Consider the following 17,455-nt stretch of genomic DNA (forward strand, 5'->3'; position numbering starts at 1 on the left):
ACGTCTGTTGACTTCAGTGATGCAGAATTTAATCCTAAGTAAAATATTTGCTGTTACTGTGCTAGCAGGTCTTTTTACCAGGTGAACCATAGAATGGCAATCAAATTAAATACAGCTTTCCAACCATGTGATATGATATATTCATAAGAGAGTGTTACTGTAAGCACTTACCTTTTTTAAATGATACCAAAATGAATGGGTGCTTCTACATTGCCTGGCAATCTCAAAATGAAAATAACGAAAGTTTATTTGAAATCCTTAGTGCCTGTAACATGTGAACTATCTGCAGATGAAGCATATTGATAGACCTTTAGTAAATCAGAAGTCATAAAAAGATTTCTCTAAGTTGCATTGCTTTTTTTAAGATTTTTTTTTTAATTTTAAGTAAATTTATGTCTGTGCTGAATATGTTCTTATAATTTTCTTTCCCTAAAAACTGTGCAGCAAAGAAATCTGAGTTTCACTCACACTTATATTTTGCTTTTGTAGTTCACCTCAAACAGGAATAAGATTTTTGCTTATCTCCTGCATATTTCAAGAGAAGCTGGTGTTTTCTCTGCGTTAAATATTTATTTGTTTGCTTTAAAGATTAACCTTTATGAAATGGTGTAATTGTTACTCAGATTATTCTCTGAAATGCCACTTTCTGTGATTATCAGTAGTGAAGATATTCAGCTCCATGTCATAGAAACGTATTAATTTTTCTTTTTTTAGCTAGTGTCTAATATGGAAAAGTGACATTTGTCCTTGAGCTTTAATTCCCAGAACCAAAAACACCTGATATTTTTCCTAGTGCTCTTGTCAAATAAAAGTACTGTACATTTAGATCAGTTGTTTGATACTGTAATTTCAAAATGCTTTCTAAAGGTCAGGAGCAGGAAAGGATCCTGAGGTTGTTTGCACAGGTAGTAAATGCTGTTCAGTGTGTGCTGGTCTGCTCAGTCCAGGGTAGCTGACTCCACCTTCAGAGAAACCACCTCTCGAGATAAGAAAGCTACTTACAGTTTCCCATCTACTGAACACAGTTGTTTCCTTATATGTTACTGCTGCTAATGCTGTACTTCACAGGAGGTTTTGGGATGTTGCATAATATTGGTAAGGTATGAGATAGTTCATCACGATGGAACTGTATATTGGCTTTAATAAAAATTGGCCATTACGTGCATGGCAGCATATTTCCTTATTGTACTGAAGGAGCCAAAGAGACCTTTTGTCTTAGGTGGTGTGCAGCAGGTAAGGCAAAGAAAACTGTCTGGCATCTACCGTGTCACACCCTGTGCAGAGATGGAGGACAAGCATAGTCACGCTCAGGGTGCAGAAATGGGATGTATCCCAAAGGTACTAATCTTTCCAAAGGGAAGTTAACTGGGAGAGACAAGTAAGTTCAAACGTGCAGTCCCTCCTGGAAGTCTCCAAAGGGCACCAGTAGGGAGTCTCGGTACCATGTCTGTATGGGAGCCAGCGCATAAACTGTAGTCTGTGGCGCAGCCTTGCTAATGCTTGTACTCTTTGAGTACGTGGGTGGGGGGGGGGTGCAGCAGCACTGGCAGCATTAGGCCTTCACTGCACAGGTAAAGGAGACTGGCAATATTACCCTCAGAGAGGTGGACTGTAGCTGTGGCGCTTTCAATGCTGGCTGCAGGCAAGGCTAGTGCTGATAGGATCAGACTCTTCTTTCTTATACAGGGAGTAGCAACAACAGCCCCATTGCTCTTTCAGGTGTGGTCTCCTGGAGGCCAGCTGTTCCCCTCTGCTGCAGGACTGCCTCTGCAGTTGTAGAGGTGCAGATGTGAATGAAATCAGCTGAATTTATTTGAAAACAGTAATATTTCTGATCTTGTCCATCTTATGCCATTGTGATGCAATAGTCCTCATTGGTTTAAGTACACATTTAAAGGTTGTTCATTTAGGACTTTTGCTATGAACATATGGTTTGTGGTTGCAGTACAGTAGCCAGAGATGAGGAGATGAGTCTGAGCCCAGAGACTGATGAGTATGAGCTAGACTATAGCCATAGACAACCTAATAGCACTTTCTTGTTGGTATGGAAAGCATTTTGGTATTTAGGGGCTTTGTTTGTTTTTTTTTCCCCGTGGCTTGCTTCAGTCACCCATTGGCTTATGTGAGCATTAGATCACTTTCTGGTCGCTGCCACTGTGCATGTTTGTAATTCCTCCGAGTATTTCCCTGCAAACATTGCCATCTAGAGTTTATGGAATAACATGAACACTCTGTAACAGGACAACGTACTCCATAGGGCTGCCTTTGGGAGACTTCTGTCGGGAATGGTACAGCATGGCACTGCTTTGTCCTTAATATCCTTAAGCAGAGAGTAAAACTTTTTGTTTCTGACTGTCCTGAGCTCTGAGTACCTCTTCATACTTCTGAAATGCTTGATGAAAGAGAGTTTCTGTTTCTGTGAGGAAGATGAGTGACTGCTTTCATTCTGCCTTTACAGCTTGGAAGAATTCTTCGAAGCCCATTTATGAAATTTGTGGCACATGCAGCATCCTTCATTATTTTCCTAGGCCTGCTGGTGTTCAATGCTTCAGACAGATTTGAAGGTATAACAACGCTACCAAATGTCACTGTTACTGATTACCCTAAGCAGATCTTTAGGGTGAAGACCACCCAGTTCACCTGGACAGAAATGCTGATCATGGTGTGGGTACTTGGTAGGTATATTGCCCCTTCATCTCTATGTCAACTGTTTTCCTGACGGTAGACACTTGAAAAGAAAGGAGATAAGCCCAAACCTTCCCTGTAGCTGCTGCACAGTTAGGAATAAACACTTAGGGCAGATTAGTACCTGAAAACTAGTGGAAGCATCTCTATGCTGATCCCTCTTGCAGCACGGGGTAAAAATTTGTGGGAAGAGCAGGTTGGGGGCAAAAGAGGAGGAGCTGGACTGCTGTATACCTGGCATGCAGAGCAGCCTCCAGGCAAGAATAAGGAAGCCTCTGCGGCATCGACCTCAGCACAGATGAGGCTTGAGGCCATTTTTTTCCGAACTAGAGCAGGGCAGGGAGATGTGGCGAATGAGAAACAGAAGTCCTGCTGACTGTTGCCCCAAAAGAAGGGATAAAGGGCTAATCAGTGGCTGGAAGGGGGCCTGGAAAAGGGGTGCACTTGGTGCCAGTTGTTTCTTTACAGCTTTAATATTATTTGACAGTCAGAAGTTTTTAGAAAAGTCATAGCCTACAGGAGTAAAATGGTCGTCTTCAGAGGATGAAGGCTGTGCATAGGCTTGGGGTGACAGCAGAGTTCCAGTTTGGATTGGAGAGTCTGTGGCTCAAGCCTATTCAGAGCAGAACTCCCTCTGCATTATCCCTCCAGGGAAACAAAGCAAAAGTATTTCTCTCTTCCCCCTGTCCCCCCCCGCCCCCAACAAACCTTTTGAAGTAAGCCAAAATCATGATTCTCAACAATTATATCTGTAAATTATCATAAGATTGTGGTCTGGATTAATTCCACATGGATGAATCTCTGAGGAGAAGTTTGAATAAGAAAGTTGAATTACAATAGCCAGATTCTACTTTCAGTGCTGAAAAGCATCTTACTCTATGAAGTGGAGAACCCGTATTATAATTTTTCCATTTATATTTTGTCACCTATACAGTTGTGAGTTGTTGTACCTTTCTGTAACAATTAATCCTTTTGATTCAGAAGTGTTATGTGAATGTAAATGATAAAATAATAAGAGAGGAGTTCTTTTTTCCACATTTAATTTTTTCCCTTCTTTAGAAATACAGCATGTTGTTAGGCTTTTGCTTTCATTGCAAAGTTGTGATGCTACATTATGCAGTATGGAGATTGTTGAGCTTTATCCCTGTGTTTTTCTTAAGATCTTGCAATTTGATCAACCCTGTTAAAACCAAGACAGCCATATTCCAGGTGTATGACAACTCTGTGTCACTGCAAATAAATGAATTTGTGTTCTACTTGTACCACCTGGTTTCATGGGATGAGAGAAGGCAAAGAGCTTAAATGAAAACAGTGTGGCCAACATTGCTATGTGTTTTCATTTCTTGTTGCAGGTATGATGTGGTCAGAATGCAAAGAGCTTTGGCTGGAAGGCCCCAGGGAATATATTTTGCAGTTATGGAATGTTTTGGATTTCGGGATGCTGTCCATTTTCATCGCCGCTTTCACAGCGAGGCTTCTAGCATTTCTGCAGGCCACAAAAGCACAACAATATGTGGACAACTACATTGAGGAGAGTGACCTCTCTGAAGTCACACTTCCACCAGAAATAGAATATTTTACTTACGGTGAGTTTAATTTTTTTGCAACACAGATCTTAAAATAGAAAGTGGTGTAGGCATCCATCTGAACCGTAAAATGCACTAGTGTGTTTAAGTGTAAAAATGAGTATATGCATGTGTTTGTGTTCATAGTGTTATCTAATGGTTTCTGTCTCTGCTTTTGTTTCTCTGCTATTTAAACAATAATTGTAATGCTAATTTAATAAACAAGTTTGCCAATATCTTAAAACCAAACAATAGGCATAAGGATAAAATCAATTCAAATGTAACAATACACAATTTAAGTGTCTTTCCAAACTGTTTATACCAAAGCTGAATTTGACCTTTTGTCTTATAAACACTTGCAAGCCATATCTTATTCTTGCCTTAACATACAACAAATACAGTTTTAATGTGCATTCTTTTTTTTTGTTTGTTTGGTTCAGTAGATTCATTCATATTCCTAAAGGTCTGTCAACATTTTGTGATTAAGGAAGAAGCTTATACCAAACTTGGACCCAGTAAAGTCATGTTCAAATAGCATAGAAGTACTAATCGTTACTGCAGTGCAGAAATGGTAATTAAAGGTGTAAAGAATCTCTATTTGCAGCTACCAACAAAGGCCTGTACTTGCTGCTGACAGTGTACTTTAGCATACTTTATGAACCTCAATATATTACAATAACGGACTTGATTTTATCACTTTAATTGGCATATAATCCATCTGAATTTGCACATATATATTATTTTTGTGCATGTATTATTTTGATATCAAGCATGTTTTAATTCAGTAGTGTTTTGCTGTGAGGGTGCAGGAACTCACATCATAAAGAATTTATGAATTTATATACAAACTGTTATTTCTATACATGCTGTAAGTAAAAATCATGATCCTCTTCCCACTGAGGTCAATGGAAAAAGTATCCATGACCTCAGTGGGGTCCAGGCTATATCCTGAATTTTTAACAATGGCAAAAGCTTTGTATAATTAACAAATTAAATTATTCCTCAGCCAACACTCTTAACTTTACAGTAAGAAAACCCCAAACATAATTGAATTACTGGCTTTAGGCAGTGTGTATTAAGAGAGCTAATTGCATGGTCATGTGACAAAAGGCAGTAAGACATTATTTATTCTTACACAGTTCAGGTTAAAGCACACATTATAGAAGAGACTTTCATCTTGAAGCAAGTATAATTTTTTTCTTCTAGCGAAAAGTAATGTAATTTATATTCATCCTTTGTGACTTAAAGGAAATACGAATAGCGTAGCTGCTATAGAGTAGCAGCTACTAGACTCTCCAAATATTTGTCTCAATTAGTTTCAGATGTGTTCATGACAAATCCTGTCAAGATATATTTTTAAACATTGTGAGAAATGAGTAATATTTATCCTTATATTTATGCCTGTATTTCATATCTTCCAGCTAGAGATAAATGGCTGCCATCTGATCCTCAGATAATATCTGAAGGCCTTTATGCAATTGCTGTCGTGCTTAGCTTTTCTCGGATTGCATATATCCTGCCTGCAAATGAGAGTTTTGGGCCCTTGCAGATTTCACTTGGAAGGACTGTTAAGGACATTTTCAAGTTTATGGTCCTTTTTATTATGGTGTTTCTTGCCTTTATGATTGGAATGTTCATACTGTATTCCTACTACCTTGGAGCTAAACTAAACCCGGCCTTTACAACGTAAGTATGAAGCTATGCTTCAGTAAAAGGAAATATGAAGCTTTCAAAGTCTGTGAGGTATTGCATGCTCTCTCCTAGCATTAAAATATAACTGAAGACAGTTGAAGTCGATGAGAAATCGGGTAGCTCAGAGCCTTAGAAAGCAGAATACAAAAGCCCAATTCTATCCTATGTACACAAAGGATGCTTCCATTAAAATAATTTTATTTCTATATCAGGCTTGTGGACAACCAACTGCAAGAAAATGTTACTGATTTCCCCTGAGTTACGTTTTCCCATATCAACCACTAAAATTACAATTTTGACCTGTGCTCTATCAGACCTAATTGATATGCAGAGAGGGATTTAGCTTAGATGTCAATAATAGGCCTCCAAATAACACTTTACTCTTTCAAGAAGTGAAGTTAGCAATTCTGTAGATAATATGTGTTTCTTAGATCAGTACTGAAGCAAATCTATGAAATGCATTGCACTCTTTTGGATCAGATTTACAATCTGCGTGATAACTGCTTATTATTGATAGTTACATGAGTGCAAAAGAATGCTGGCTGTAAATTGCATCTCATGCAATTGCATTGTTGGCCATGATGATCTTCTCTGAAGTTTCCATCTGATTTCCATTTTTTACTTTCTGAAACAAAGTGATATTGGAACTGATAAATATTTAGGACATTCCAAACCAGAGGTAGTTCCACAGGCTGGTGAAATTCCAAATTTTTCTCTTTCTCCCATCTTTACACACAAGACTGAACTTCCACAAAAACTGTGGTATCTTCATGTATTTGATTCCATGACTTTTCCTTAACTTGGACATGATTTTTTTTACACTTATTCTTTCTTATTGTCTTTCCTTTGGATAAATAATCATATATAATGATATTTATGTTACGGTGTTTGGTATCAGGTGATGAATGTGCATAATATTTTAATACTTAATCATTGCTTAAACAGTGGTGTTATTTTACTAGACAATACACCCTTTCCTATATTATAGTTAAAATTATTTATCAGCGTTGTAACAGGTAACTTGGGATATGTATACTGGCTTATTTTGGATACTTATTAAAACACAGCTGTGAATGTCTGTTGGATCACTTCACAATGTGAAGTAATTTCCAGTAAATTCTGTACAATGGAAGGTACATTTTCAAAGGATCAAACACTTTATTGAATTTTTACATCTCTCAGCTTCCATTCTTTAGCCCACCCCTTGGTGAGGTGTGCGGTAGAGCTTGGTAGTGAGATGCGTCCTCACTGCATAACAAGTCAACCGGTAGCAACGTTACACTGACAGCCCCTTGACCTCAGTGGCAGAGGTCTGTCTCTCTGCTGAACAAATCAGACAGATGTCAGACCTGTGCGCCATGGAAACAACAGTCGCTTGCTTTATCATGAGAATCAGAAGGCTCCTTGGTGCCATATCGCTATAATCGTTCTTCCTTGTCTTCATAAAAAACTTCCTTAGGGTCAGATTTCCTTGGGTTGGAAGAGGAATGGTAGCGTGAAGAGGTCCCACTGTCAAATGCCCTGAAGGTCTGAAACAGGCATTCGGATAGCTGAGAGGCCTTGGCAGCTTCCTTCCTCAGGAATCGGCCTGTCCTGGACCTGGACCCTCAGGGCTATTTAGATGCCTGCTGCCTCCTGAAGTGTCCCATTTCCACTGTGATTTTAACAGTGGTCTTGAACAGATCCCATGAAATCTGTTTGGTTTACCAGTTCTGTTGCTGAACCTGCTGCTACCCATTTTTGAATGCAGTCCTCCTAATGGAAGGTTTATTCAAGAACTCCGTGAAAGGAGTGCAGCAATTTTCCCACTTCCAGCCCCAGGTTTAGCTTTCTTCGGACAGGGAAGGTTTGCCCCCTACAGAATTAGACTGGAAAATAATGAGATGAGAATATCCTTAATCTTGAAACCTGAAAATGTGATAGCTTTCTAGTCCCTTTTGCTATTGAACTTTCAGTTTTTGACAAATATTTTTGAGTAACTGAATGAATTTTGCATGTTTTACCAGTGTTACAGCTACATTATGCATGATGTATTGGAGCACAGTGGAGAAATGAAGCAGTCTGTGAACACATTTTCCTGCGTGCTTATTGTTTTGATCAATGCCTGAGTTTAAATCTCTACAAACCTGACTCACGGACAAATTACTGGAGATTATTTATCATTTGTTCTAAACACAGCTTATATATTTACTTGTATAGCTAGTAATAATGCCTTCCTCTTTTTTTCATACAGAGTAGAAGAAAGTTTCAAGACTTTATTTTGGTCAATATTTGGCTTGTCTGAAGTAACCTCTGTTGTCCTCAAATATGATCATAAATTCATAGAGAACATTGGTTATGTTCTTTATGGCATATACAATGTCACAATGGTTGTAGTTCTGCTCAACATGCTGATTGCTATGATCAACAGTTCATATCAAGAAATTGAGGTATGGCTCTGCTCTCAAGTTGTTCCCTTTTGTTACATTAGAAAAGGGCAGAATTGTTAAGAACTATTGTAATGAGCACATCTTGATATGCAAAAGTACAGTCAAGGGACTACCTTAGTGAAGGAAATGACAAAAAAAAAAAATCCCATATTCTAAGACTGTCTTTGTCTAGCAACCCAGCCAAGATGCAGAACCTTACAGTGTCTCAACAGGTAGCTTATCTTGTGTCAGGTATACACATCTAAGGAGATGCCATCCATCCACAGATCTTACAATCAAAACTAACATTCGAATGAAGACTGCTATGAAATAGAAAACAGAGTTACTGGGCATAACATTTTAGAACATGGATAGTTCATTCCCGGTTTCCTTAAGATGCTAACCGCATGTTTTCCTAATGCGGTACGCTTCAATCTTTGGATAGAACATCAGGATATGGATTAAATGCATATTTTGATGCATTTTTTTAAATGGAAACCTAGTTTGCAGTTACAATCCTTAAACTTTTTAATTAAACATGGAAGAGTTAGACACTACTGTTCATATGCTACTACTGTACACCCTTTTCTACATTTACGTATTGTTCTTGGAATATGCTATAGGCATCTATCCACATAATTGTTGTGACTGAGCCACCTGCGCAATGCTTACAAACTTAGTGAAGAAGTACATACTTTTCTTTTGCTTTAGGTGCAATATTAAAACTAGATTCTCGGCTTAGCTGAACTTTGCCATGTGCCCTGAAAACACAATAGCAGTACTTCTCCAAATCTGCTGAACGGCTCCATGGAATGAATTACAGAAGTTCATACAAAGTGTTTGGCTGCATTTCTCATCAAAAGAGATAGGATTCATTTGAATTTCATTTTGGTGATAAACTATTTTCATTTTTAAAGCTAGTAAGTTAAATTAGGTTATTTCGCACCCAAGTACCAAAAAAAAACCTCAGAAACTTTAAAGTAGAGAAGACATCTGCTTTTAAAAATAAAATTGAAATTGCTGAAATGAAAATAAAAGTATATTTATAATGCCAGTCATCCAGACCATCAGTTCTGGTGTTACTTAAAGTACTACATTCACACACACACGCGTGCAGACAAACACTGCCCCCAGCAGGAAAAAAACCCAAAACCTAACAGCGTACAGATGGATGTGTCATTTACAGTACTTTCAGTGGCTTCTGGGAAATTCTAGGGAATTCAGCAAGAGAAAAACAGTTACAGTAAACCAACTTTTCACTTTTGGAATAAATCAAGTCCAGACTTACAAAACTTTGGTAGGAATGTATCAAGACAAAATTGATTTGTCAGTTTCTAACAGGATTTCTTCATGAAAACAAATCTGGTATTTTATGTAGTCCATTATAAGTCACAGGTAGTGTTTGTAGTTAGGTAAAAAGCTGTGAACTTTACTAGTTTGAACTGTGCGTACCTAGAAGCCAATACAATTACTTCATTTGCACAAGTATGAAATTAATGTAACCAATTTAAAGAAAAAACGTTTCCACTATAAATAGCAGCGAGTTAAAATATTAGCTTTCACTCAGTGCAAAAATAACACTTGTTTAAATTGTTCATATGCTTGAACTAAGTACTGGTAATGAGATGTTAACTTAAAGAGACACAGCTGAAACTTAGTTAAAGTAGAGTCAATAAAGCAGTTGCATTTTTGCAGAACTACTGGAAGTCTTACTTACAAGTAAGTAACATTGCTATGTAAAATAAAAAGGTTAGATGTCTAAAACGTTTCATTTGGAAGAAGTTTTCATATCATGAAAACAAGCACATACTGTTTTGTATCTTAATACAGGACGACAGTGACGTAGAGTGGAAGTTTGCTCGTTCTAAGCTCTGGTTATCATATTTTGATGATGGAAAAACATTACCTCCACCGTTCAGTCTTGTACCAAGCCCCAAATCTTTTTTCTACTTCATCATGAGGATTATCAATTTCTCTAAGTGCAGGAGGAGACGGCTGCAGAAGGACATTGAAATGGGAATGGGCAATTCCAAATCGAGGGTAGGTACTAAAATCTTTTAATGGTAGCACCGAGGCATTTTTCCATCTCAGCATTTTGTTTTCCTTTACATTTTAGGGGATAATTTGTGCTTCTGATGATAGTAGGGTAATTAGTTGGGCATTTGTATTTGTAGATCTATAGTTCATATCATCATATGGAAAACACAGTTACAATAAAAATAACTGAGTAATCAAAGATGCAAGTAATTACCACATGGAATTACCTAAATATAGAACAAAGAAGCTTTCAGCCTCTACTAGAGAGATGTCACCGTACACTTTTATTTCATGGATAACAACTGGGGATATGGAGAGCTAGCTTTTCCTTTCACCAGAACAGGTAATGGATCCAAGTGTGGTCAATATGGTATTTCACTCTTTACTATCAAAAGCTATGCTCTCAGCAGAGGAGAGCAGGAAGAGAGGAAATTGGTGGTGATAATTTTTAGCACTTCCATAACATTCTGAATTGCAGTATCTAAGTGTCCTTTTCAAATGTTAATAAATGCAGCTTTGCAACACCCTTGTGAGAATAACAGTTCCCCGTTTTGTTGATGGGAAGGTGGGACACAAAGAGGTCAAAGAGGATGCATGTGTGGTGGGTTGTTTTTTTATGTAAATTAACCTTAAGGCCTTGTGTATTACAAAGACCAAAAGCAATATTTGGAAAATCTTTTTTGATTTGTTCTATCATGAAATATCAGAGATGTCAACTCTTTCCTTTTTTTCTGGAAGATCTCTCTGGAGCCTAGAACATTTGTTTTGGGCTATTGAATCCTTAATAAAGACAATATTTTCACCAGTTTTCTCTAGGTAGTGAAAGCAGGTACATGTTTTTAAAAATGGAGGTTTTAATCAGTTGAGCTAAGAGCAGTTTTTGTTACAAACTGATCAACTTTTGGTCTTTAGCATTCCAAGTGTTATAAAAACTTCAAAAATGACCGGAACCCCCCAACACCCTAAAGATACACTTTTATAACAAAACACTTAGTCCTTCTGATATATCAGACACCAGCAGCTTAGAATGTAAATCACTAAAGAATGAAAATCATGTTTGAGCCACTGCTGAGACAGGTGAGGTGGGACTAGTTTTCTTGAGATGCAAACAAGATTATTTTTTTTCTGGGAAAGGCAAGGTATATCCCTGGAACATCCTTTGGTTCCCTGCAGCCTCTTTTGGGACAAGCTGGGCTGACACACTATGTATTACGCTGTGTGCAAAGATAAACCCTGGCCCACTCCCTAAGAAAAATGGTGGCTGAGCGGATGTCTCATTGCCCACAGGAAAGAGGACAATCTGGAGTAGGCACAAACAGCACACTCCTGACTCAGCTTTCTTGTCAACTAGTGGCAGGGACTTGTCTGTGCACAGGCTGTATGCAGCATATATGCACAAATATATGTGACACTTAACTGAAAGCATCATACTATACAGGTGCAGGTTGATTTCAAGTCACTCCCTTGCCCCTCCAGAGGTAAGGTATTATCAGTTTAGTGACTTTAATTGGTCATGCACAAAATTAATGACAAATACAGATTAGGGGTTTGAACCTTCTCCTACAGATGTGCATTTTTACTTCACTCTCACTAGTGTTTCTGAGAGGAGAATCTGGCCCCTAATTTGGTAATAGCAAGCTTTGTGCATTAGTTACAAAGCCATCTTGTTCAAGGCTTTTTTCTCCTTCTATTTTTACCCCACTGCTACAAAAATCTTAAATTTGGGGGGAGGGGGTAATATCTGATGCTTTTGTGGTGGCATCTGCTGATCCTCTGATAACTGAGCAGTGACTAGTTCTCTAAAGGTATTACTATTCCTGAAAGTTGTGCTTTAGGAGAACACCTTTGCAAATACTTTGAACTGAGTAGAAATGGTTTTGAGCATGTTCTTGTAGTTAAACGTATGCCTAAGGGTGCAGTTCCGCAATAACACTTTGCCAAAGCAGGTTTAGGGAGTCTCTTCTTGCCCTGGCCGTTCATTCCTGTCTTCAAGTTGTAACGTGTTATCTTTTCAACTGCATGAGCACAATTACTTTGAAGCTATGTTGTGAACAGGATGGCTAAAACGATCAATATTAGAAAAGAAAAAAAAAGGTGCTCTCAGTGTTTTTATGAAAATAAGATTCTGAAATAGTGAATATAGAAACATCCCCAAGGAAAAAGAAAGCAGCTGAGTTTTAACTGTGAATTCCACAAAGTGCTTTAATTTTGTTTTAATTGTTTCCTAGTTAAACCTTTTCACTCAGTCGAACTCCAGAGTTTTTGAATCACACAGTTTTAACAGTATTCTCAATCAGCCTACGCGATATCAGGTGAGTATGTACACTGGCCACTGTTGAGTAATGGAAGTGTGTGAGAGTAGATATACATATAATCTATATATATTACTCATCCTATGAGTAATATATTTCATACACTTTTTTTTTTATTTCATAGAATTATAGATTATTTAGGTTGGAAGGGACCCCTGGAAGTCATCTAGTCCAACCTCCTGCTCCAAGTCAGGTCAGGATGCCCAGGGCCTGGCCCACAAAAGTTCTGAAAATCTCTAGGGATGGAGATACCATAACCTCTCTAAGCAGCCCTTTCCAGAATAACTATACTGGAATAAAGGCACAGGAGCTTATGCCAGGAAAAAGGACAGACCACAACTAATACTCCAAAAAGCTGCAGCATACTTTGTTACCTAGAGCTAGTTCTCGATCAAAATAACTACATCAGATCAAGTACCACTTGTTAGGTGTAACTTGGTGTCCGCAGGGCTTTGTTTAGGTAAAAGTTCTGTGTTGTGCAAGTTACTCAATGTCACCATACAAGTGGCTGCATAAGTGCTAAAGAAATTGAGGTCATGGCAGAAAAGTGCTAGACAAAATACAGATTTTTTTCACCACTATAATTTTACACTGATAATAATATGGATAATACACTTATATCCTTAAGATTAGGTTTGCACATCTTGTAGCCTATAAAGCCCTGGTAGCACATCGGGTGACTTATGAAAAAGCTAACTGTTCACACTAAGCCAAACTTCTGTTATGCTTTATTAAAAGAAGCGAAATTACATTCAGTATTTCTATAGTGTGTATGTTCCCTGCAAGCAGTGGTGGTATTCTGTAAATAAGAGGTAACTGGATGACAAAAGTGCTGTGTTGTAATGCTGAATCTCTGCATGCCACCAAAAAAGGCCCATATGAGGCAAAAGCTTGATCTGGGGCTGCTCATTATTTTGCTTACAAGGAAGTGCAAAATACAGTTAAGTAAATAAAAGTGAATAGACGTTTGTTATATATGCTTACCTGATTATATAACTGTTCTAATCTGGCAGCAAATAATGAAGAGACTGATAAAACGTTATGTTCTGAAAGCACAAGTGGACAAAGAAAATGATGAAGTAAATGAAGGTAAGAGACGCCGCAGCTGCAACACTCAGAGACAATTTTTGCCACGCTGTATTAGGAGTTGGTGTTACAGTGGTGCATGGAGGCTTGAGTCAAAATGAGGGTTTCATTCTAGTTAAGTGCACCAAACTTAAATAGCTAGTAAGGGAAGCATGTCTGTGACAACAAAAGGACAAGTTGGACAAAAGAAGTAGAGCTGAGAACTATGGGCCCCATTTTACCGATGGAAAGCTGGGACGTAGGCATGGCTTGCCCAGAGTTACATAGGAAGTTTGTTTGAATACTAACTGTAGTCAGACTTCCAAAGTCCTGGTCAGACCTAGGTCTATCTAGGTCTGTAGACTAGGTCTAAGTCCTGGTCTGTAGGTCTATCTTTCTGTTGCATTGAACTGAACAAGCAATTTACTACTTCACACCGTGAACTACTTGGATTCCTTTCATTCGTAAAGTTATGTGGAATCTTCATCTGTGAAGTTGCACAACATTTAAAAAAAAATGCATAGAGTTAGCTGCATGGTGAGAAAAACGAGAACTGTAGCCACTTTTTTTAGGGCAGAGATCTCTTGAGAAATGATGGATCTGAGCTTCACGTCTGTGTCTGAACGGTGGGGCCTCAGGAACTTGCATGGTAGCAGTGTGAGGGGGGCATGTGCCAGGCCTGAATCCGGGTTGGGGTAACACTCAGGCGCACGCTGTCCTCCATTCTCCTGCCTTCCAGGGATGAGACGCAGGCCTGTGGGCTGAAAAAGAACCTCATGAGCTCTGGGCAGGTCCCTGAATCAAGCAGTCAGGGTGAGCGCAGCACAGAGCATGCTTATCCTGCATTCTAGGTAAACATTATCAGGCTATAGACTAATGTCCTTTGCTGGGCTAGCTCTGCTCTTTGAAGATGTAACCACCCCAGCAATTTTGTTCCCTGCAAGCTGGAGGTCATAACCTTTCTGGTCCAACCAGTAGGAGGTCCACGTGACCACTACAGCAAAACATACATGCTTAGCGCAGCTAGTTTTGGTCTGGGATAGTTTAGCTGGGTTTCCCTGTATTGGATTAGGGAATGCTTACCCAGACCAGACTATGGGCAGGCTTGTGCTCTTCAGCTGGTGTGCAGTGGAGAACCGCTTGGGATCAGAACAGCTTTTACTGGTATGGAGGGATCAGGAGGCTGTCCACATATGACACGAGGGGCCCTGAAAGGCTGCTATCTCAGCTAAAGGCTGCATGGCTTGTCAGTGATTCCTTGCTTACCCATAACTCTCTGCAGCAAGGAAGAGCAGAAAAGAAATTAGGATATAAATTAAATCCCACTCTGTGCCTTCAAAAGGCAGCATTTTGCAGTGACTGGCATCTTGACTCTTCCCCATCCTATGTGGCTGTGCAGAGCCAAGCTCATGAGTGACAGAAGCAGAGAAGCTGCTCAAAGTTAGATAAAGGGGAAAGACAGTCCTGTACACGTCTTCCCCCTAGCATGCCCCTCATGCCACACTGCAGGCTTCCCATCACTTTTCTCCTGTGACTGCTCTATGATAGGGGGGAGTCACTTGTAGAGCGATTAAAAGACTCTTTTCTCACCCACAAAATAGCCAAGGAGTTCATGGCTTCTCAGTACCCTGATGTCTGCTTGGGTATTTACATACACAGGTTTACATGAGTAAGACAGTTCATGTGCGGAAGAATCATGATGTGCATCATGACTTTTGTGGAGGCAAGTCCACTTTGGGCAAGTCAGCTAACCCCGGAACCTCAGTCTCAGCTGCAAAGCAAAGACAGAGTGTTTTGCCGGCCTCATTGGTACCTGAGGTATCTGGGCTTTGAAGATAAAATTTTTGAAGTCTGCTATGTTATAAATAAAAAAACTATGTTCCATTGTTATATATTGCAGCTATTTTAATCAAGAGTCTAGGCATTTTTCCCTGTTTCGCATCACGTAGAGAACTTAGGTGTTCTTTTGTACTCTTATTTTATACATGACAATTTCCTACAGGTCTAAGGTGTTTTCCATTTAGATGGGGTGTTGGTACTTGTGTTGAATTGTAACTTAATATTAAATTGGTTGACTTTTTCTAATTCAAAGGATATTGGTAAGGAAGAGGAGAGAGACTCAGAAGCTGTGAGTTCTATTGCCAGCTCTGCCACACTTTTCGTGTGATCTTACATATCACCTCAGAAAAAATCTCTTTGCCTTTTCTCTCTAAATGTGTGTGTGTGTGGGGGGGTACTAATATTTACCAGCTGCTCAGCAGTTTGCTATGATTAATTTATTAACCTATATACAGGGCTTTGCAAATCTTTTGATGTTCTGTGTATATGTGAAGCACAAGCTCAGCAGAGTTTGCTGGATTATGAAAATACCTTTGGTATGATGCAGAGGTGGATACATGCTCACATGTTGAGAGAAGAATAAAGCCTCCTGCACCTCCCGCTCCTGCACCTGCTCTAATGAACGTGTTGGACGAGCAGGAAACGGTTTTGAAATAGGCGCTGATGTTACTGGACAGAACGTTATTTAATGAATGTAAAACAAACCTTGCTAACGAGTATTTTTTTCAATGATTAATACAGGTGAATTAAAGGAAATCAAACAAGATATCTCCAGTCTTCGCTATGAACTGTTGGAGGATAAGTCCCAAGCAACAGAAGAGTTAGCTATTTTAATACATAAACTCAGTGAAAAACTAAATCCTAATATGTTGAGATGTGAATAATTCAGCAAATGAACCATGGCTTTGACTACAGCACAACTATTTATTGGCAATAATATTTCAGTATCTTATACTTGAAAAATGTATTGTAGATTTTTAGCACTAAATAACTTTATGTACAGCTTCTCTGGAATTTAATCTTAAGGAAATTTTATCAACTCACCACAAAAAGATTGCTCTCTTCATTTTAAGTGTCTAAAAGCAAAAGTTATACTGTTTTTTTTTCTTTTGCCTTTATGCATTTTAAGAAGGTATAACGGTATGAATTGCTAGTATTTTAACAGGTCTATGAATACATATTGAAAATTCTTTGCACTAAATTTGCAAGAAAAAATTAAAATACTGTATACAGTGTAGTATTCTGTTCCTTGCAGCAACTGGGTATGAACAGGATTTTTCCCTATATAATAAATAAGCTAGAGATCAGTGAAGGATTACTTGAAATCTTTATGTTCTTTATTAGTGATGCTAGTAACGCATATAAGCTGAGAATTCACGGTATGCGCACAAAAACTTGATGAAAATCAGGTAAGTGTGAACATGTGTTTAGAAGCACTAACACGTATGTATACACGCACCCACCCACCCACACAAAAGAGTTTGTGTCTTAATCCAGCATACTTACTTTCAACAATACGGATTAGAGTTTTCTTTAAACAACTTCCAGAAGTAGCGTAGACTCTGTACAGAGCGACTCCCTATGTGGGGGGAATGGTTTTTTTTTAAATTCAGACTCTCCGCAGGGCTGGTATTTTGTTACACAGATACAAATACCGCCTCCCCGGCTTATGGTTAAATAAAACATTCGTAGGTTGCGGCTATTACATGTTCAGCACGGGGCTACCCAGTGCCCCCCTGAAGAGACTGTTGGTAGGCGGCCAGGGCCCTCCCGTGGCCCAGCACTTTCGCCGTCACCTTGGTCTTTCCGGTGACATTTCAGCCACACGGATGTGTCCGTTTTCGATGTTTAA

General features: G+C 38.9%; 1 protein-coding gene across 5 annotated transcripts in view; it reads left to right on the top strand.

Moving 5' to 3' along the window:
- The window catches only part of TRPC3 (transient receptor potential cation channel subfamily C member 3), a 48,009-nt gene extending 31,099 nt beyond the window's left edge, over positions 1-16,910 (top strand). For 3 of the 5 annotated variants that reach the window (XM_068941655.1, XM_068941658.1, XM_068941659.1), the window contains 8 exons: positions 2,459-2,675; positions 4,038-4,271; positions 5,672-5,936; positions 8,176-8,371; positions 10,181-10,390; positions 12,616-12,699; positions 13,713-13,788; positions 16,345-16,910. In XM_068941655.1, coding sequence (XP_068797756.1) covers positions 2,459-2,675; positions 4,038-4,271; positions 5,672-5,936; positions 8,176-8,371; positions 10,181-10,390; positions 12,616-12,699; positions 13,713-13,788; positions 16,345-16,487 — 1,425 coding nt within the window. In that variant the 3' untranslated portion in view covers positions 16,488-16,910. Of the gene's footprint in view, positions 1-2,458; positions 2,676-4,037; positions 4,272-5,671; positions 5,937-8,175; positions 8,372-10,180; positions 10,391-12,615; positions 12,700-13,712; positions 13,789-15,856; positions 15,893-16,344 lie in introns of all 5 variants that reach the window. The other 2 variants (XM_068941657.1, XM_068941656.1) reach the window with 2 other exon arrangements.
- Positions 16,911-17,455: the final 545 nt, after the last annotated feature.

This window comes from Struthio camelus, chromosome 4, assembly GCF_040807025.1.
Source record: "Struthio camelus isolate bStrCam1 chromosome 4, bStrCam1.hap1, whole genome shotgun sequence".
In the NCBI taxonomy this organism is placed as follows: Eukaryota; Metazoa; Chordata; class Aves; order Struthioniformes; family Struthionidae; genus Struthio; species Struthio camelus.